Below are 21,321 nucleotides of genomic sequence, written 5' to 3'. Positions count from 1 at the left end.
TCTGTAGAAAGGGTAAAAAACAGAATGTGAATAGCAGTGGGAAGGCTAAAAAGAGCATTGGTTTGGCTATTTCTGGTGAACCAACATCCAGAAACAATGAATTGTGGGTTGTTGATAGTGGGGCTTCACAATGCATTACTAAAGAGAAAAAGAGGTTTGTTAATATGAAAAACAGCAACCAATATGTTTCACTGGCCAACGGTTGGAGGATGAAGGCCTCTGGTGAAGGTAATTCCTATTGTCCATGCATTGATGAACAGTTACCTATGTTATATATACCTAAACTAAGATTCAACCTGTTATCTGTAAGGGAATTGGTTAAAGTTGGGTTTGTGGTAACATTCAGAGGGGAGCAATGCACTATTGAGAGGAATGGAACCTGTGTAACTGCTAATTTGAAAGATGGTTTATTCATTCTCACAAGTAACCAGGTTAGTACAGTTAAAGCTAACTCAATATGTGAGAACAAGAAGCCACATGATGAATGTATACATTTATTGCATAGGCGGTTAGGGCATGTAAACTTTAACTCACTACGTAAAACAGTGGAATTAGTAGAAGGAGTTAAACTGAAGCCATGTAGTAAGTATTTGAATTGCAATGCCTGTAGTCAGGAAAAGAGTGAGGCAACTCCTGCAAACAGGTTAAACGGCTTCAAAACAACTGTTCCTTTGGAAGTTGTGTTTGCTGATTTAATTGGACCCATGAAGCCAAGTTTAGGAGGGTCATGTTATATTTTGAGTATCCTTGACCACTACTCTCGATATGGATTTTGTTATCTGCTTAAGTCAAAGGCAGACACTTTCCAACAATTTGCAAACTGGCTGAAGTTTGTGGAGAGAAAAACAAAGAGAAAGGTTCAGTGTATAATTACTGATAATGGTACTGAATTCACAAACAAGCGCTTTGTTGATATGCTAGAATCAGCTGGCATTGAGCATAAACGTCCAGCCACCTATAGGCCTCAACATAATGCATTTGTTGAGAGACGTGGGCAAACATTACAAGCCATGATTAGAACCATGTTAAGAGATTCAGGCTTAACAGATAGACTGTGGGGGGAGGCAGCAAAATGTGCAAACCATGTTCTGAATATAGTTGTTAATACTTCTACTGGTAAAATACCATATACCATATGGCATGGTAGAAAACCAAACCTTGATTACCTGCACACGTTTGGCACCCCAGCTTGGGTCCACATTCCTGCACAACTCAGGAGTAAAGGCCAACATAGGGCTAGGCAATTATACTTCGTAGGTTATGAAGCTAACCACAGATCCTATCGTTTCTGGGAACGAGGCACAACTAATGTATATAACAGTGCTAGTGCAAAATTCCTTGAGCACGTTGGTTGGGATAGACTAGAGCAAGTAACTGTTAATACTGATCCTCTAGTGTTTGAGAACTCCTCTGATAACGTAACTAGTAATGATAATGCATCTCCTGTAAATATAAAAGATAAAGAGGAGATAGGGGAGATAAAAGAGGAATCAGAGGAAGGAAAGGAGTCAGAAACTCAAAACTCTAATTCCTTGGCGTTCAACGCGCATCAGACATCCACCTGATCGCTATGAAGCCAGTATAATATGTCAAGTTAGTGTAGAGCCATCTAACTATGATGAGATCAGGATGTATCCTGAAAAGGAACAGGCATCATGGAAAGCTGCAATAAACAGGGAGTTGAAGTCTTAGACAGAAACACATAAGCTTGTCTACAATGGAGGCTAAATTTTCATGTCTATCAGTGTTATGTACAGAACTGCTAGTGTACAAACAATTATTGTTAGATATGGGTTTAGATGTAAATGATCCATTTATTGTGTATGAGGACAATCAAGCTGCGATAAAGATGGCTAATAATGCTGCAGTAAGAACAAGATCTAAACATATTGATCTTCGTTATTTAAATGTCAGACAATGTGTCAAAGATAATTTAATACAGCTAGAGTATTGTTCATCTGATGTAAATATTGCAGACCATTTTACGAAGGTACAAAGTGCTGTGAAACACAATGTTAATTGTGAAAGAATGTGCATAAGATTGTAAGAGTTATATATTATTCTACCCAAAGGGGAGAATGTTAGGCATATGGTGTTAGCCTACAATGTTGGGTTGAAAATATATTAACCATAATGCTATGACTTTAAGAAGTTAATTGGCCAATGGGTGTGTAAGTGTGCTCATGGCCATAAGAGGAAGCTAGGAACGTAGCTTCTCTCTCTCTCTGAATTCACTGATCTCTACTATTACTGTTTTTGCTCTGCTGTTGGTTTACTACTGTTGTAAACCTGAACTGTGTATTGACCTCTGGACCGGTAAGAAGACTTTGTAGTTTGGATTACTCCTTGGACTGTTGCTATTGTGTATGACCTGGACTGTTTATTTTTGACTGTGCATTTTTGTTCTTACACCACCTCAAAAGTAAACTACTTTTTGTTTTTATAACTCAGTGTATTCTTGTGTGACTTTTACTGCTCTCAGTACCCTTCCTTGTCTGTGCAACTCCTTGGTAGCACAAGGAGACCTCTGCACAACAAATTCCTTAACACTGGGGATCACCGGCGACTCACCCCAAAAATCAAATTGGATATCCGTTTACAGGGGATTCCCTGAAAGATGGAACTGGACTCCGGTTCAGCGGTCTCAGTAATTTCAAATGAGACTTTTGAACACGTGTGCAACCAGAGTCAGCGGTGGGTCAAGTTGAGGCCTTCCGATATCAAATTAGCAGATTTCCAAAGCACTCCAATTAAAATTAAGGGGGAAGTCACATTGTCCGTGGGGTTCAAGGGGTTCCGGGGGCGTTTGGATGTCCTCGTAGTTGAAGGCCGAAGGACTAATTTAGTGGGGTTAGGGTTAGGGTTAGGGAAAGCCTGGTTAAAGTGATTGGCTGTCAGCTCAGCAGCCAGAGTATATAAAGGGCACAGGTAGCCCATTCTGTTGCTGGTTCTTCTCTACAAATAAAGAGCTGAATTCACTGCCTGGCATCATCTTGTGTGTGTTAACCCACTACACTTCAGTCGTCATGTGACATGTCGCGACGTATAGCAACTTTTTCCCCATTGCCAGCAATGGGGTGGGCGCGGTTTTGGTGTGATGCATCCAACCCACAGGCCGGCAGTTTGACACCCCTGTTTTAAAAGATTCAATTATGAAGGAATACCCTACCTGAGGAAATACTATCGACAGAAATGAAGTATTTCAAAAACACACACATAGTGTAACTTCTTTTTATCATCTAGATCAGGCCTCTGCAACCTGTGGCCAATCAAGCTTATACTACTCGGGGGTTTTTAAGTAATAGATTTATGGCCACCACAGTCAGTTCCAGGGCTTCTGCCCTTCCATTAGCTGCAAAACAACCAATCCATGCTTTTCTCTGCAGCCTACAAGTATTTTTAATTTATCAACTTGGCTCTTTCCTCTTGACAATTATGTAGGCCTAGAAGACAAGCTTTACTTTCTAGATCAGCACACTAAAAAGCAGAGACATCACCCTGTCAACAAAAGTGCGTATAGTCAAGGCTATGGTCTTCCCAGTTGCAATGTATGGCAGTGAAAGTTGGACCATAAGAAAGGCTGAGCGCCAAAGAATTGAGGCCTTTGAACTATGGTGCTGGAGAAGACTCCTGCGAGTCCCTTGGACTGCAAGGCAATCAAACCGGTCAGTCCTAGAGGAGATCAATCCTGACTGCTCTTTAGAAGGCCAGATCCTGAAGCTAAAACTCAAATACTTTGGCCACCTAATGAGAAGGAAGGACTCACTGGAGAAGAGCCTAATGCTGGGAAAGATCGAGGGCAATAGAAGAAGGGGACGACAGAGAATGAGGTGGCTGGATGGAGTCACTGAAGCAGTAGGCGTGAGCTTAAATGGACTCCAGATGATGGTAGAGGACAGGAAGGCCTGGAGGAATGTTGTCCATAGGGTCGCGATGGGTCGGACACGACTTTGCAGCTAACAACAACAACTTTCTAGATATCCTGGATCACTGAGGCAAATTCAGATCTCTTTTTATATTGGAAAAAAATGAAATATAAATAAAGCAAAATTAAAATATATTTGTAATAATCTAATTTTATACATATTCACTAAGAAGGTAGTTTCAGTAAGTTCCATGATATTTATATGCAAGTCAATGGAGCTCCAAACCCAAAAAATAAAGGAAGTACTTATTTAACCAGCAAACCAAACTTTGGAATAATGAATTTGAAAATCCTGTCCTGAAAATGAACAGCAAGTTGTTCTTAAATCAGTCTCTTTTGATCTTAAAAAGTGAGTAATATAATAGAAAAGAAGTGTGCAAAATGGATTGGCAACTATTTCTTGCTGCTGCAAATCGAATTGGAATTGGAAAATTAGCTCACATGGTTTGGGCTTTCCATCCCCATTGACATATTTAAGTCTGAAATTCACAATATATATTACAATACATATGAGATATCCCTTGTTTAAATATATGGCCTTTTTCAGAGACAGATTCGTCTTCTGGTTTAATAAGGGTAGGGTGAGGGAAACAGCTGGACTCCATATGAAAGAAATGTTGCAGTGAATCAAATTACACAACTGTTTAAAAGCCATTTGGAGTGCTGACTTTTCTCCCTTTACTCTATCCACACAAGATATGTGAGCAATATTGCTTTTATTAACTATGTAGTGCCCCTTAGTTTTAAGGCAAATTCTAAAAGGCTGTTAGAAAAAAAAACCTTTAAGAGTGAGCAGTTTCACAGTAGAACCAATTACTAAAGAGACGATGGACTTCCCATAATTGAGTATGTTCACAGGAAGCAAGACGGCCATCTGTTTGAGAGGCTTTAAATCGGATTCTTACATTGAGCAAGGGGTTGAACTTAATGATCTAAATGATTCTTTCCAGTTCTAGGATTCTAGGATGCTAAAGAGGTGAAACTGAAAAATGTCGGTGACTTGGTATGAGCAAACTATATTTTCTGCATGTAAAAAAATTCCAACTTGCTTCAGTTTGGACTTCAGTGTTAAATAAGAATATTATGTCATTTATTTTACACAAACAGAAACCCGTAAAGAAAGAAAAAGACTGTCCAGCTGAATGCATCCACTCTATTGGATCTTGCTAGCATGCCTTTTGAATGGCCTTTCCTGTTCTAGGTTGAATTAATAGTGCAATCCTATTCATGTTGACTCAGAAATAAGTAGAAAGAAGGACAAAGCCAGTGCTTTCTTTCTTCACTAACAATAATGCTGAACCTGACAATATGTGAGAAACTTCAGCTATTTATATATCTAATTAATATACCATCACATAACTTGTCTCTTACAAATAGCATATCAGTGTAACAGTTTAAAGGGGGAAAAACAAATGAAGTTGTTTTTTTTAAAATTCCATTTATATCCCGCCCTTCTCCGAAGACTCAGGGCGGCTTACAAGCTTAGCAGTAGCCTTCATTCTATGTATATGCCTGCTTATTAGGGCTTTCGCCCCCAACCAAGCGGCATTATTACAAAGTCAACTTAATTGCCCCCAACAATCTGGGTCCTCATAGGTTTGTCAGTAATACATCTGAAAATAAGACTGATTTTGTTTCAGTCTGCTGCCAATTTCAGACATGTTCATAAAAATCCCAGAATAGGATCTATAACATTATAGTTCCCGATGTTATTCAATGGGTTTCAACATTATGAACATATCTGAGAAGACAAGAGCCAAGTGAGAAACATGATATAATGTGGATGTTAATAAACATTTTACTAAGATGACATGTTTTTAACAGTTTAAACAATCAAGCACTATCATTTTCTAAAACACAATGGTGCCAGAATCTACAGATTGCCATCAACAACTCTGTTTAGATTGTGACTATAGTTTCTTAATGATAGCTCTCTATTGTTTGAAGTACCAGAAACTTAAATGGTTACGAATTGCTTTATTTAAAATAAGCAATAAAGTAAAAACAAGACCCTCTCCACCACTACTACAAAGATAAAGTTAAAGTAGCAGATTAAGTTAGAGGAAAAGAGTATGCGTTCTAAGTGATACAGACATGGAAAAACAGAAACATGTACAAGTCAAATCCCGGGAGAAGATAGGTGAGAGCAGACTTATTGCCTGCAAAATTGGTCTCTCTCTCTCTCTCTCTCTCTCTCTCTCTCTCTCTCTCTCTCTCTCTCTCTCTCTCTCTCTCTCTCTCTCTCTCTCTGTGTGTGTGTGTGTGTGTGTGTGTGTGTGTGTGTGTGTGTAAAAAAGAGAGTAAAGGAAAAAGATAATTTTTAAATCTGACTCACTTTCCAATATTCTATTTTACTTGGACACTTCCTTCTCCCCTCAACTTTTATGCTCTCGTCCTTACAGGTAAAAAGAAAAGAAAAAACCCGACTGTTAGGAATGTGAGTGTGGGGTGGGAGCCTCTGCTCGTCTTCCCTGTCAGACACTTCTTTTAAAGCGCACATCTGATTTATTATTCATGCTGCTGTTGTCATTATCATTATTTTTAAAGTCCTCTGAAGAGTACCGTGTCAAGGTGTGGAGTATTACCCGTTTGCTCCAGGAAAGGGGAGATTCGCCTCACAAGCCTGGGGGGAGGGATACCTATCCCCCTTTCCCCGTTGCTCATCTGAAAATCTTCAGGGCGCATTTTGAGAATAGAGACATGACCCAAGGGAAACACTCTTGGGATGGGGCAGCGGTGCCTCTTTAGATACTGACCCCCTGCCCATTGATAAGTAGTACGAGAGTTGTGTTTATGTGTGTGTATGTATGTGTGGTGTGTGTATGTGTATAGAGTACTAGAGTACCGATTAGCTGGATGCCCTCCCTGCTTGGCGGGGGGGGGAAAGGAGGGGGGGTTGAGCCAGGCAGGGAAGCCATTGCCTGTTTAATAGTTGCTGTTGCAGCACTTCCGCTTCTCTCCCTGCGAGAGACACACGAGTGGCCAGGCCCAGCCGCACCGAGGAGGAGCAGCCAGACACAAAGGGAGAGGTATGGGGAAGGGGCACCCCATCGCCACGACCAGACACAGCTCCCCTTTCCTGGGTCACGGCTTGGTCCGGACAAGCTCTGAGGGAAAAACGGGGGAAAGCGACCCGGTGGGGCTTTGTGGTTGCCCGGGGAAAGCGAGAGATGGGAGAACGACATGGGTTGGTAAAGGAGACCGGGGGGGGGGGGGAGGGAGGAAGGGAAAGGATTTGGGGTGATCCTTTCTGGGACGGCCAGATATCGCCCCCAGCCCAGCTGTCCCTTCGGCTGAGCGGCAAGAGGCCGGAGTGGCAGGAGAAGTGCCTCGATGTGCAGCTCTTCTTCCACCATCACCCCCACCTCCTGCTTGTGAATGGAGGCGAAAGATGGGCTGGAGAGGAAGAAATTTGGTGGGGGAGAGGGCTGAAGTGAAAGAAGGGGGTCTCCGGATTGAGAAGCGGGTAGCAGGAAATGGGAGGGGGTTTCAGCAGGCAGCGAAAAGATCTGGGGGCAGGGAGTCCCGTTGGAGAAGCTGTTTTAAATTGTAGAGATACCTAAATACCCCCACACACGCCTTTCAGAAATTCCTATCGCCCTTAACACACAAATGGTGGCCGAAAGCTGCAAATCTCCCACCCCTACATGCACCTCATCTCTTTTCCGATCATCCCTCCCCCCACTTTAAATTAGTAGTCATGGGTAATACACTTCCTGAGAAGTATTGTATTCCTATTCCTCATCTCGGGGTTCTAAATTTCTTTACTAATCTCCTAAAATATCGCCCTACTACCTTTACTTTTGATCAGCCTTTCTTAGTACCGCCCTCTTTCCAAATGGTAATTTCTTCTTTCTGCCTAAGCTTGTAAATAAGGATTCCCTTGCTTTCCCACCAACATTTCTTAATGCTTAAGAGGCAGTGAATTACTGTTGGTAGTGGCTTCTCTATGTGCCTGTGTCTTGGGATTGGATGTTTGGGAGAGGGGTCTTGGTAAGTCTCACTCAAATAAAAAAACTGCAAGAGGAGACTTTTAAGGAAATTATTTCGTCTCAGTAACCCTGTTTTCCCTTCCTTCCTATGTCACCCTTATTTTCCTTATCTCCCCCTCCTTTCTAGAGATGGAACTAGCACTAAATGTTATTGAAGCAGAAGCAGAGGAGACTTACTTCTTTTTCCTCTTTTAATCTATATTTCTCTGCAATGGGAGAAGAAAATGTTTCCCAAGAGTTAGAATCTTGAGGCTTGTATACACAGAGAAACAGACAGTCACATACACACATGCACACGCACACACACCACACACACATGCAGTGATTAGTAATTCTCAGTTTCCCTCCCTGTTCCTTGTGGTATTTCTTCTCCAGGTTTGGGTGGAGCTATAGTGGGGGGGAACTATGTCGGATGACGATTCAAGGGCTAGCACCAGCTCTTCTTCATCTTCATCCTCCAACCAACAGACTGAGAAAGAGACAAACACACCTAAGAAGAAAGAAAGTAAAGTCAGCATGAGTAAAAATTCCAAGCTCCTTTCCACCAGCGCAAAAAGGTGAGATTGTCTTTTATCTAGAACCTTTATTTGCTGCCTTTTAAAATGTGATTTTACTCTTTTCAATATCCCTGTTTAACTCCTCTTTGTGAAAGATAACAACTTTTTCCAAATCAGAATCACCATTCCTTTAAAGGTGGATTATTTTCCTGATAACTTTCTTCTTAGCATTTGTCTATATTACTGATATGGATGTGAGAAAAGTTAAAAGCATGTGACTTGAAACCAAGAGTGTAAATTCCTGCTGACTTACTACATAGCTCTTCACCTATTTGAAGAAAGGTCTTAACATAAGGAGTGTAAAGATTGTTTTATGTTTGGTTGCTGCTTTAACATAATCAGACTATATGACAAAATATTTGTTTTTTATGAAATGGGGACTCTGCTTTTTATTATAATGTGCATTTCAATTAGCAATTTCTGTTTTTCAAATCAATTTGAATTCAGTACATATTTTAAGACTTTCATGTAAAATATGTTTTGCTTCAATAGCAAGACTTGTTTGTCAATGTCAATTACAACTGCAAATATTTATATTATACCACCTTTGTGGTATGATCCTTCTTATGTATGTTTGCTCTGTGACAGGAATTTGAAGCAGTATATTCACCAAGTTGCCTAATAGATCTAGTTCTCTGTATCTTGTTTCTATTATTATGATAACAGAAACAATAAAAATAAAAGAAGCAGGTTTTCATTAGGAATTTATATAGAGAAGAATAGATCAGTGTCTTGTTTGGGGAGGGAAAAAGAAGGAATATTTCATGCCTCTTTGTCTATTGCCTTGCATTTAAGTGATAAAAATATTGATTAGGAAATATTAGGAAATGTTGACTAGCTCTGTTTTGTAAATCTGCAATTTTCTTTCACTTCTGTTAATAGGGAAACATAAAAGCAGATCAAACTAACTCCACAAAATAATGAACCTTCGTTCTTTATTGTCATAGGATTCAAAAGGAATTAGCTGACATCACCTTAGATCCACCTCCCAACTGCAGGTATGTATTGATACTTCTACAAGTTATACATTACAAGTGTGGAAATTACAATGCCATCCTATATTTTCTTCCATGTCCTGTTACTAATGTTTAAGTAAGAAATATCATCTGATGGCATTATACTATATTATCGACTTTCATCCAATTCATGCAGGATAGCAGGGAAAGGCGGAATACAAAGACATCATGTCTCATATTATTAGAGTCACAGTGCTCAATCAAATTGCTATATATAAGTTTTTTTAAAAGACCATTTTTCGTTCTGAACAATGACACTGAAAACCTTTGTTGAAGAATTGGACTGTGTAAAATGGTTCTTTATGGGCTTTAAAATTCAGGATGTGAGTTTCAGATGTGAATTTTGTTTTTGTTTTACTGAAAAATGGTTGCATATAAAGCACATTTCCTTTTTGTCACTTTTACTTTCATAAATATTTTTAATATTGTCTTCTTTATGACAGATTTGTGAATAAAGAGGAAATATCTCTTCTATCTCTGTGCACAAAAGTAATGTGTGTTACAGAATGTAATTTTAAGGTGATCAGGGTATACCTTAAGTCCCTGTGTTATCTGTAAATAGCATATCCTGGGGATGTTGTCTTTTATAAACCAGCTCTGAGTTGTCTTTTAAAAGATTTAAACATTTTTGGAAAGTGTCTGCTGTCGCTTAATTTATCTAGCCCTTTGCATTTAGTTAGGAAGTAGTAAAATCTTTTGTTTTGAATAAGAGGTTGAGTAGATTTTCTGACTATCACTCTGGCACAAGAACAGAAAATATTTCTCTGATTAGTGAGGGCTGTCATGCTATGGAAACTGCACACCATTTTAATTTATGGTGGTTGTAAACATCATCTATGCCAGGGGTGTCAAACTCATGACGTCGCACGACGTATCGGAGCTTTTTCCCCATTGCCGGCAATGGGGTGGGCACGGTTTTGTCGTGACGCGTCCGGCCTGCGGGCCGGCAGTTTGACACCTCTGATCTATGCTCTGCATCCAATATTGAACCATCTTCTTTCTCTTTCCAGCCCACACTTTTTGAATAAAAGTTTGTACCGAGATCTTCATGGGATACTTTCAGTAGATAACTCTGTTTAAACAGCTCATGTTTGAATCTAGTATCTTTCACATCTCTATTTTGGCAAAATATAATGATAGTAAATGTGGCTCCTTTTTCTGGGAATCATACATTTTAAAACACATGAAAATATACTTGTTTTGCTCAAGACTTTTGAGGGACAGAGATTGGCTTATGCTACAAGCAATCTAGTGATCATAAGAGTCGTATATTTATGATTATGTAAGTAAATAAAAATGTATATTATGAATTTTTTTCTTTTTAAATTCATTGTTCACATCAAAGAAAAGTAGTTATTATTTATACTCATAATTGTTCAAAAGAATAAGAAAAGAAATACATTTTGCAGTAATTCTGTTTTCTGATAAAGTTCTTGAGTTTTGATATAATGTAGTGTAGTACAGAAAGTGTTATCTTTTTTGCATTAAACATATTAAAATTCTTTTTTATATAAATATATAGAGCAATTTTCACCAAATAACTGTTCTAGCCAGCACAGATGTCATATTAAAATGATTGGCACAAGAAATGCAACAACTGATTTAAGTACCTAATGTATAGGCCGATAGTGTTAAAATTATCTACTTAACATATGAGGAGTAGAAATATCATTGTGATATGAGTTGATATACTAAATAAGTAAATACAATTTAAATATTTTAAATTCTAGGCTTCAAGGTAGTTCATGGCATTCAGGTGTCCTTGTCCAGGGGTTCTGAAGACTTGGGATTAGGATTGATAAGAAAGCACAAAAGATGGCAAGTTTGTAAATACTGTTTTAGGTGAAAACTATTTCACTCAATTACAGTTAATAAGCAGAGATGTCTTGGTATCTTAATGTTAATCGTGACGGGCAACTACTTTATTTTTCAGATATCCTTTTTTGTTTAAGAAGTCTGCCAACAGACCCATATTGTTATAACTTTCTTTTTTTTTAATTCAATCATTTGGCTTCAGGCCAAGGTGAAGCATTGTCAATGACTATCTGCTTATGTTTTGTGTAGATTGTGCTTGAAAAACTAAGATTTTCCAGCTTGATCTGAATATGTGTGGTGTAAGTTAATTGTCAGGCAGAAGCAATCAAATTCACATGTAGAGTTTAAATGGACTACTTATTATATCCCGCATATAATACAGGAATGTCCCCAGACTGCTTGCCTACTCTTGGGAACAAATAGATAAAGACCCTGAAAGTTATGGGAGAGGGGGATTAAACCTAGATCTCTTGGATTCAAGGTTAATTCCCACTTGAGCGCTCCTTCTTGCCTGGCTGGCAGCTTCCTAACATTAATGTAATGAATAGTAATGTACTAGGTTTTGGGGGTAAATTGAAGAAAATTTAAGTAATTGTCATATAAATGACCATTGATTATAAGCTACTTTGAATAGAATCTCAGTCCTTGATTTGTAAGAAATTTGTGTCCAAATGTGATGCTTAGAAAATGGTAACTAAAATTAAAGTTTTCTGGTGAAATAGTGCTGTATAGCTATTCTGGATTGGTTTTTTTTCATAACAGCTTTCTCTTCCATCTCCTTCATAACATGTGACCATCTTCATTGCCCTTAGACCTCCTCCTTTGTTCTATACCTGATAATAATCTTATGGCAACTCTTTCCTTTCACATGGCAATACTTTTCAAGTGATCAAGTTTCACCTCATTTTATGGTCTCTGTTTAAATCTTGGTTTGAAATGCTCCAGATGTTGACCAAGAGCTTTTCTTTATTGACCTGGTGCTCTTTGAGACCATGTATGGAAAAACTAGAAACTGTCCATACTATAGAGACTTGTGTACATAACTATTTCAGTGCAACATATTGAACAAGTATGTATCAAAAAAACTGATGTCTGAATAGCAAATCCAGTCACCCACTAGGCCAGGGCTTTTCAATCTTTTCACCCATTGTACCACTTTTAGGTTATGGCAACATCTGAGTACCACCAGTTGCCTACCAAGGTGTCAAAAACTTGATGACCAAAAAAAGGAAAAAAGTGATGAAGTACAGGTAGTCCTCGACTTACAACTGTTCGAAGTTACAATGACACTGAAAAAAGTACCCCCCAAGCCACAGCCGAGCAAGACACCTTCCTGCCCGCCTGGCAGTGCTCTTCCTCCTGTCCGAGGTTTTCATTGTTGTGAACATTTCTGTTGAGGATTGGCAGCAGGGGTGGGGTAGGGGGGTGTTTGGTTTTTATTTCCCCCCTTCTGCTGGGTGGTTGCAGCAGGTTTTGGTCACTTCATATGACCCTGGGACATTGTGACTGTCATAAATATGAATCAGTTGCCAAGCATCTGAATGTAAATCACAAGACCCTGGGGATGCTGCAACATTCCAGCTGATTGGCACTTTTTTGGGGCTCAGCAGAAACACCAGGATCAGCGCCAAGCTGCAGCTGGAGCCTGGCACTGATCCTGGCGCTTCCACTGAGCCCTGACAGCCCTGCAGCTCCAGCCGTCTCTTGCTCAGGCTTGTGTGGTGCTGCCACGGATTCAGCTCATTCCCCTCCCCCACTACCACTTTTCTAGGATGGTCGCACCTGCCAGGTGCCAATGTACCACAAGTGGTATCCGTACCACTGGTTGAAAAGCCCTGCACTAGGCTTTCATAAACCTTAAAAAAAAATAGGATAAAAATAGGTTTTCATAAAGGAGGTTTGTCTGTAATCTTTTAGTATTGACAAAAGCAGTATCTTTTTTAAAATGGTATTTGTTTTATTTAAATACAAATTTTCATTAATATGGAGGAGTTATGTTCACCTTGCACACTTCAGCTTTCTAACTTAGAACTGACAAGTCTTTCCATTAAAGGGTGATCTACATTTCTCTTGTCAATTTATGGATTTTAAAATAGTTTCATATGCAATGGCTTACATTTAGCTATAAAGAAATGATACTGTATATATGGAATATCAATAAATGTATGCTTAAATGTTCATTAATATGGAATTTGAGAGTTGTATAAATACAGATAGTCCTCAACCTATGACCACAATTGAGCCCAAAATTTGTTGCTAAGTGAGAAATTTGTTAAGTGAGTTTTGTTCCATGTTATGACTTTTCTTGCCACATTTGTTATGTGAATCACTGCAACTGTTAAATTAGTAACTTGATTATTAAACAAATCTGGTTTCCCCCCATTGACTTTGCTTGTCAGAAGTTTGCAAAGGGGTGGTCATATGACCCCGGGACACTGCAACCATCATAAATGTAAGTCAGTTGTCAGGCATCCAAATGTAAAGCATGTGATCACGGGGGATGCTGCAGTGGTCATAAGTCAGAAAAATGGTCGTAAGTCACCTTTACAGTGTCGTCATAACTTCAAATGGCCTTTAAGTGAACTATTGTAAGTCAAGGACTACCTGTACGTTTGTAATGGAAAAGTAATGAATAACGCAAGTGAAGAGTTTTTTTCCTTAAGAACTCAGTGCAAATGGCTCTATAATCCAGTCAAAAAGACTGATAATTTGAAAGTGTAATATCTATCTGAATAAAAACCCAAATCTTTTTCAGCTGTTCTCCAGATTTTTATGAATAGTACCAACATTGTTCGCAGTTCGTCAGGAAATTAAATTAAATAAATAAATAAAACGGGTCAAAATGCATAAATAAAGCTAACACTACAGTCTTCTTCCCTATGACCTGGGAATATATTCCCTTTCATGAGATTTTTCAGTTTCAGGGGATTCTGTTGTAAATATTAGTGATATGCAGTGCTTTTTTTGTAAAAGAAAAAGGTGCCGGAACTCACACATGTCACACAACCCGCCTTGCCTACCCTACAAGGTTCCATCCCAAAAAGGTGCCGGAACTCCATTCTGAGCATTCAATGAGAAAAAAAGCCCTGGTGATATGTATTTTCATTTTTATAAAAAAACAGCTACAAATCTTTTAACCTAAAAATAACAAATACATATTTTCTTAAGATTTAATGTTCTGTCAGGAATTAATAAACACAGAGGAATGCATAGAATCTTCTGGCTTGTAAATTATGGAAATGAAGATGGAATTTCATTAAAATAACTAAAGCCTTTTTTTTACACAAGCTTCATCCCTTTCTTATGTGTGTGTGTGTTGTCATAAGGCACATATAAAGGAACTAGGCTTTGTGTTATATTGGTGTGATCCTGTTTTCGTCATTTGACCCACATGTCCTCTGAATAAAAGTCCTTCCATGGACACTGCAGATAATCAGTATTGAACTGTACTTTGCATTAGAATTAATCCAGTCCCAAAGCTTGATTTTTTAAAAAATATATATATAGATAGTCCACCGGTAGTGGAAGTGTGTGCAAATCCATGTTTTAAGAGTTGAGAATTTGAAATATAGTGGGGTTTTTTTTCCCTGGGAATCATATATGAATATGTTTCCATTGGTAGCTAGCGAGCTGTTTTTTTAATTCTGCATGCATTAGGCAGGAATACTCTGTAGCTCTTAAGCCAGGATGAGCATTTTGGTTTTATTCTTTTGTTTGTTAGCTAGAAAGAGAAATTTGTGATAGCCAAGTTCATTTCATGTTTGCAATATTTTGGGTTTTTTTTAATTAGTGACCATGTGCGGGTTATTCCCAGGGGAAGGGCGTTCTCTGTAGGTGCGCCTGCCTAATGGAACCAACTACCCATGGAACTAAGGACTGCCCCCGACCTTCGCGCATTTTGCCGGGACCTGAAAACTTGGCTCTTTGATCTGTTTGGTCTAGACTGTGGGGTTGTTAATTTAACTGGGTTTTAGATTTACTCTTGGGGCTTGAATTTAATTTAATTGTTTTAATTGATTTTAATTTTTTGTATTTCATGGTTTTAACTGCCCTGTAAACCGCCCTGAGTCCTACGGGAATAGGGCGGTATACAAATTCAATAACATATATATATATATATATATGTATATATATATATATATATATATATATATATATATATATATATATATATATATATATATATATATATATATATATATATATATATATATATACACACATACATACATACATACATACATACATACAGCACTGGAAGTTTTAAGAAGAGATTGGACAACATTTATTTATTTATTTATTTTTATTTTAATTCCATTTATATCCCACCTTTCTCCGAAGACTCAGGGCGGCTTACAAGCTTAGCAGTAGCCTTCATTCTATGTATATGCCTGCTTATTAGGGCTTTCACATACACCCCAAGCGGCATTATTACAAAGTCAGCTTAATTGCCCCCAACAATCTGAAATAGTTTAGGATCTTCTGCTTGAGCAGGGAATTGAACTAGAAGATCTCCAAGGTTCTTTCCCACTCCGTTATTCTGTTATAATTGCTGTGTCCAGTTTGTACAAGTGTTTAGTCATTTCACATCGTAGCAGTTTCATATTGCTGCATGTATCTTCAGATTAAAAAGTGGGAAGAACCCTGTTAAGTTTATTATTGCTGTATATATTCTTTAGTGGTTTCTATTTTTCTAAAAGAAGAAACAATCCGTATTCCAATTTTAAAAAGTGATAATTGCAGGAAAGAATGTTTTAGGAATTTTGGGAGTCCATGGTGATTTCTTCCTTGTTTCCTAAATTGGAAATTTCCTATTATGTAATCCCTGATAATTTTGAATTCTTCTGTACACTAAATGGCATATAGCACCATTTAGTGCTATACACTAAAACATCCACTTACTATAATATTGTATTGTACACTTGGTAATTTTCAGCTTGTATATACTGTATACTTCATCCTTCAGATTATACTTACTTCAAGGAAAACCACCATTTTAGCACAAGTTATGCTTAAAACAGATTGGACGGATGCATATGGGTAACAGTTTATGTATTGGTGCCTTATATATATGTTTTATTGTGGTTCCGAATGATTAATTTCAAAATTAAAGCAAAATCCAGATAATCACAATGGCTGCATTTAATCAGTATGTATTTGTCTTCCTTGGATTTCCAGACATTTTTGGAACAGAAATATTGATAGAAAAACAAAGATAAATGTTAGTTCTGATGATAGAAAATTTAGCCAATGGAAACAATTAGCTACTTGATGTCTATCTTGTTTTCTAATTCAAGTATTGTTTTAAAATATTTCAATATTCACCTCAGAGTGTTTTATAGACTTGACAATTACATAAACGTAATATTAAACTTTGTCCTTTTTCACTTGTCATCTTACTACTTTGCATTTGATATTTGAAAATATGAGTAATACAATATCATACTTTTTTCTGTAACCAGAATGGTGGGAAGTTTGAGGGTGAAAGTTCATTCTATGAGCTTGTGGGTTGATTTCAAAATGTTTCATTACCAGGCTAGGTAACATCTTCAGCAGAATTTATGGGATGTCAGTGTCAGAGCTGTTTATAAGGGCTTCATGTGTGAGTGTGTCATGTGAGGGTCTGTGATTGGTCTTGTGAAGGGTCAGGTGTGAGTCATCAGTGAGTCTTGTGATGGGTCTTGTAATGGGAAGATTACATCAGGTCAGGGGAATTGTGAGGTGAACTGCTGTTGGGAGGAGAGCTTGCATGGGTTGGTTGAGGGTCAGTGATGTCTCTGGTTGGCTGTGTGTTTGATTTGGATTCTGAGGGGTTCGTAGGCTGATTGTAGGTCAATCTGTCTGTTGATGGAATTGCTTGTGGAGTGCCAGGCTTCGATGAACTCACGAGCGTGGTGGGTGGTAGCATGGCTAATGATTTTTGTGTTGCTCTAATGAAATTGGTACTGTTTGGTGTAAATGTGGGTATAGATTAAGGATTTGGGATTATGGTGTTTGACTGCCAGCCGGTGTTTGTGGAGCCTGATTTTTATTTGACGTTATGTTTCTCCCATGTAGAATTGGTTGCAATGGTTACAATTGATTTTATAGATTACATTGTTTCTTTCATCCTTATTTTTGGTTCTTTATAAATATTGTTTAATATTATTTAGCTATCTTTATGATTTGCTGATTTTTCAAAAATAGGTCCATATTGTATACATTTCAGAGCTGATAATATATTTACATATTATTCAGTACAAAGAACCCTTTACACATGTATAAAAGCAGGAATTTTGGATTTTGAAAAAAGTAGGAATAATTTTTAGTGGTGTGCTGTGATTTTCCCATCTACTGTTCAAACTATTACCATTCCTTGATCTCTTTTGGAAATAATAATGTAATAATGCTCACCTTGAGATTAGGAAGTCATGGATTGAGGGCAATCATAGCTGACTTTCTAAAGCTAGGAAAGAAAGTCTAAGAGAGTCCAGTTTATGCAAGCAACATACAGTATAGTGCTGCACTTTTTGTATTGAAGTTCAAAGATGTAGCTCTTCTAAATTGGAACTTCCTAACTATAAATGCATTGTGTTGAAAAGAACACAGAAGTTTTAACAGTTGGTGACAGGAACTGAGGAGTAGCTATTTACCTATTTGTTTGATTGTTTGTATCCCACCTTTATTATGGTTAAAAATTACCAAGATTTAACTCTGGTTTAGAAGACGTGAATGATGTCTTACTTAAGTTTCCATTTCTATTATAGAAGAATATAAACCTAGTACATATAATTTTGCTTTGCTTTTTAAAAATGTGGAATGTAAATAGTGCTGTTCATAAAATCCCACAGAAAATGGTGGTAGATTTTTGATTGCAGAAAAGTAAACTAATTTTTCTAATATTTTTTTCTTTCTCTGTGTAATTCCCATGATAGGAAAGATTCTGTTACAATAAAAGTGAAAAAGCATTGTTCAGAGAAATTCTAGAAATAATAAAAATCTCCCACATGGATATTAGTATAAATTCTTGTTGAAATAAAAATTATGTTTTAGGTCCAGGCTGATAAACACAGAGACATAATTATTAAATATTTTGAGAAATTTTGAAATCTTGACTGTTTTGAAGATGTGGGTAGTTTGTTTTTAGAAAATTGTCATTTACACTCTAAATATGTCTTAAAATCTATTTCCTGATGAGTAAACTATTATGTACAAGATATCATATTTCAAGTAATCCTGAATTAATGCTTTTCAATATAGGGAGAAAGGACAATTTGTTCTAACTGTAACAATGGTTAGAAATAGATCAACTTAAAAGGACACTAAAATTTATTTATTTATTTTATTTATTTTAATTCCATTTATATCCCGCCCTTCTCCGAAGACTCAGGGCGGCTTACAAGCTTAGCAGTAGCCTTCATTCTATGTATATGCCTGCTTATTAGGGCTTTCACACACACCCCAAGCGGCATTATTACAAAGTCAGCTTAATTGCCCCCAACAATCTGGGTCCTCATTTTACCTACCTCGGAAGGATGGAAGGCTGAGTCAACCTTGAGCCTGGTGGGATGCGAACCTGCACTAATTGCAGGCAGCTGGTGTTACTTAAGGAGGCATTAGCCCACTGCTCCACCAAGGCTCCTTATACTAAAATTGATGTAGCCATAAGTATAATCTTAAAATGTATACAATTAGTCATTCAGTTGTTTATGATCTGTTTAATTAAACCGGTGTATGGGGACTGCATATTGCTTATGTTTCCTAAAATCCAGGTGTAAAACAAATGCTTTTTTTTCCATATACACAATAAAAATAAATATTTAGAACTTCCTTAATTTATTTCTTTTTTCATGCTATTCAAATCATAGACTTTTACAGCTAATAATCTTGATAAGTGGAAAACTTCAGAGATGGAAATAGCTTTTTTATTTTCACAATTAAGTAGAAATTCAAGTTTAAAACAGAAATTTCCTAGACTGTTTAGAAAACTGTCTTATTTATCCTAAACTATGTTTTGGGTAAAAAAAAATATTGAGTGGATTGTATTTATATCCAGACTTCTGTTTTCTTTAGTACATGACAACTATTTGCTTGAAACCTGTTCAGTTTCCTAAACCCTTGCTTTTTTGTTTCCGGATCATAAATGCTTTTGTTATTCAAATCTATTGATTTGAGATCATCTAAGATAAACGCGGTGGCTCAGTGGGTTAGGACGCTGAGCTTGTCGATCAGAAGGTCGGCAGTTTGGCGGGTCGAATCCCGAGTGCCGCGTAACAGAGTGAGTGCCTGTTACTCGTCCCAGCTTCTGCCAACCTAGCAGTTCGAAAGCACGTAAAAATGCAAGTAGAAAAATAGGGACCACTACGGTGGGAAGGTAACAGCGTTCCATGCACCTTTGGCATCTAGTCATGCCGGCCACATGACCACGGAGACGTCCTTGGACAAGCGTTAGCTCTTCGGCTTTGAAACGGAGATGAGCACCGGCCCCTAGAGTCAGAAACGACTAGCATGGATGTGTGGGGGAACCTTTACCTTTACCTTTAAGATAAACATTGATCTAGAGAAGTAAACAGTTTTGTTTTAGATCTGAAAATCCCTTTTACAAACCACTTTATGCATACTCACTTCTGTTTGGATATGTATGTCTCTCAGTTTGTGGTTACTGCTTCTGCTTTGAGAGAACCTTTTAATTGTTTTCTAGTTTTACTATTATTAAGTTGCTTACCTGTGAATCTTACATAAAGATTTATGTACTATATCAAATTATGCTTCTGAGGGAATGGTGTTTTTTTTAAGCCAACTCCTTGAGCAATTTGTAGTTTTGCTGCTATTCATTACTTCACATACAGTATGTGATATTGCTGTAAAGGAAAAACAAGTGAAAATGAACAGGGAATGATGGGCCCAAGAGCCTAGAGGCAAGCAGAGTATTGTGTCATATTCTAATTTCATTTCTCTGTATTTCTTGTATATTAATTCCATTGACTGTTCTTTCCATCTTCCCTTCTCCATCTATTACAGTTGGTAAAATAATCCAGTTCATTGAAAGACCAGTTGCTTTGTCAGTTGTCTTCCCAGTAATTCATAGAAGAGAGATTTAGAAGTTAGAAGCTAATAATTGTCATAAAATTTGCTATTTTATAAGAATTGTTTTGCCATTTGCTATTATCAAGATAGCCCATCAAATATGGTATAGGCAGGAAATTATAGTGTTATGAAATAAAATAAACTCATGCTTATTTTATTAAGATTAATGTTTTAAGATTGTTTTGATTTGGCCTGCTTATATGATGTGTAAGGAAGCAAGATCCCAATATGTACCATTTTCTCATGGCTAACCTGAGTAACTATGTACTCAGTTCTGTATGCATAACTTCCTGCTCTTAGCTCCAAGTTGTAAAGATTTCTGGTTTCTAAATGGATATGACCCTGTAATTTTCTTGGCAGTAAGTAGAAATAGCTTGCCACTGTTCTTGGAATTTTTGACTTCCTTACTAGAGCCATAGGATTTCCCTATTCAGATACTAGTTTGAACCAACCGTGATTAGTTTTTTGAGATTAGCCAAGGCTGACTAATTCTACCACCGACTATAATATACCCTGAAAGGGTACCCTAAATATAATATATTCATCTTTGTTACAGATAAGATTCCTTTTCTCCTATATGTCATGTGAAAAATTTTATTGGGCAACTAACCCCAAAAGGGTTTTACTAAGTTTCAGGATTTCAGAGTTCTTTTGGAAAAAACTTTCCACTTTATATTCTGTTAATGTATGTTTCTTTCTTTCACTATTAATCTTTTATTTTAAATTATTTTTAAATTAAATGTATAGCAAGGATATGGTCAGAAATGTTTCAGTGCAAAATACTGATCTTCATCTACTTACTATGTTTATTTTCTGGAGGGCTGTTGACCACCTGTGGACCTAGACAATTTTGGAAAATAGAAATGGTAACTGTTGTCCACTGTTTTGCTTTGAAATGTTCCCATTCACCTGAAAATAAAAATGAATAGAAAGAAAATCACTGAACACAT

At 37.4% G+C, this 21,321-nt stretch overlaps 1 protein-coding gene across 1 annotated transcript in view; it reads left to right on the top strand.

The window, feature by feature from the left end:
* Window positions 1-6,876: 6,876 nt before the first annotated feature.
* Window positions 6,877-21,321, top strand: part of UBE2E1 (ubiquitin conjugating enzyme E2 E1) — a 45,387-nt gene continuing 30,942 nt past the window's right edge. The window contains exons 1-3 of the mRNA XM_081344848.1: window positions 6,877-6,954; window positions 8,293-8,474; window positions 9,422-9,472. Coding sequence (XP_081200974.1) covers window positions 8,323-8,474; window positions 9,422-9,472 — 203 coding nt within the window. The 5' untranslated portion in view covers window positions 6,877-6,954; window positions 8,293-8,322. The remainder of the gene's footprint in view (window positions 6,955-8,292; window positions 8,475-9,421; window positions 9,473-21,321) is intronic.

Source organism: Vipera berus, assembly GCF_964194415.1.
Source record: "Vipera berus genome assembly, chromosome: Z".
In the NCBI taxonomy this organism is placed as follows: Eukaryota; Metazoa; Chordata; class Lepidosauria; order Squamata; family Viperidae; genus Vipera; species Vipera berus.
The sequence above is the reverse complement of the archived record's forward strand: the minus strand, read 5'-3'. Positions and strand labels throughout refer to the sequence as shown.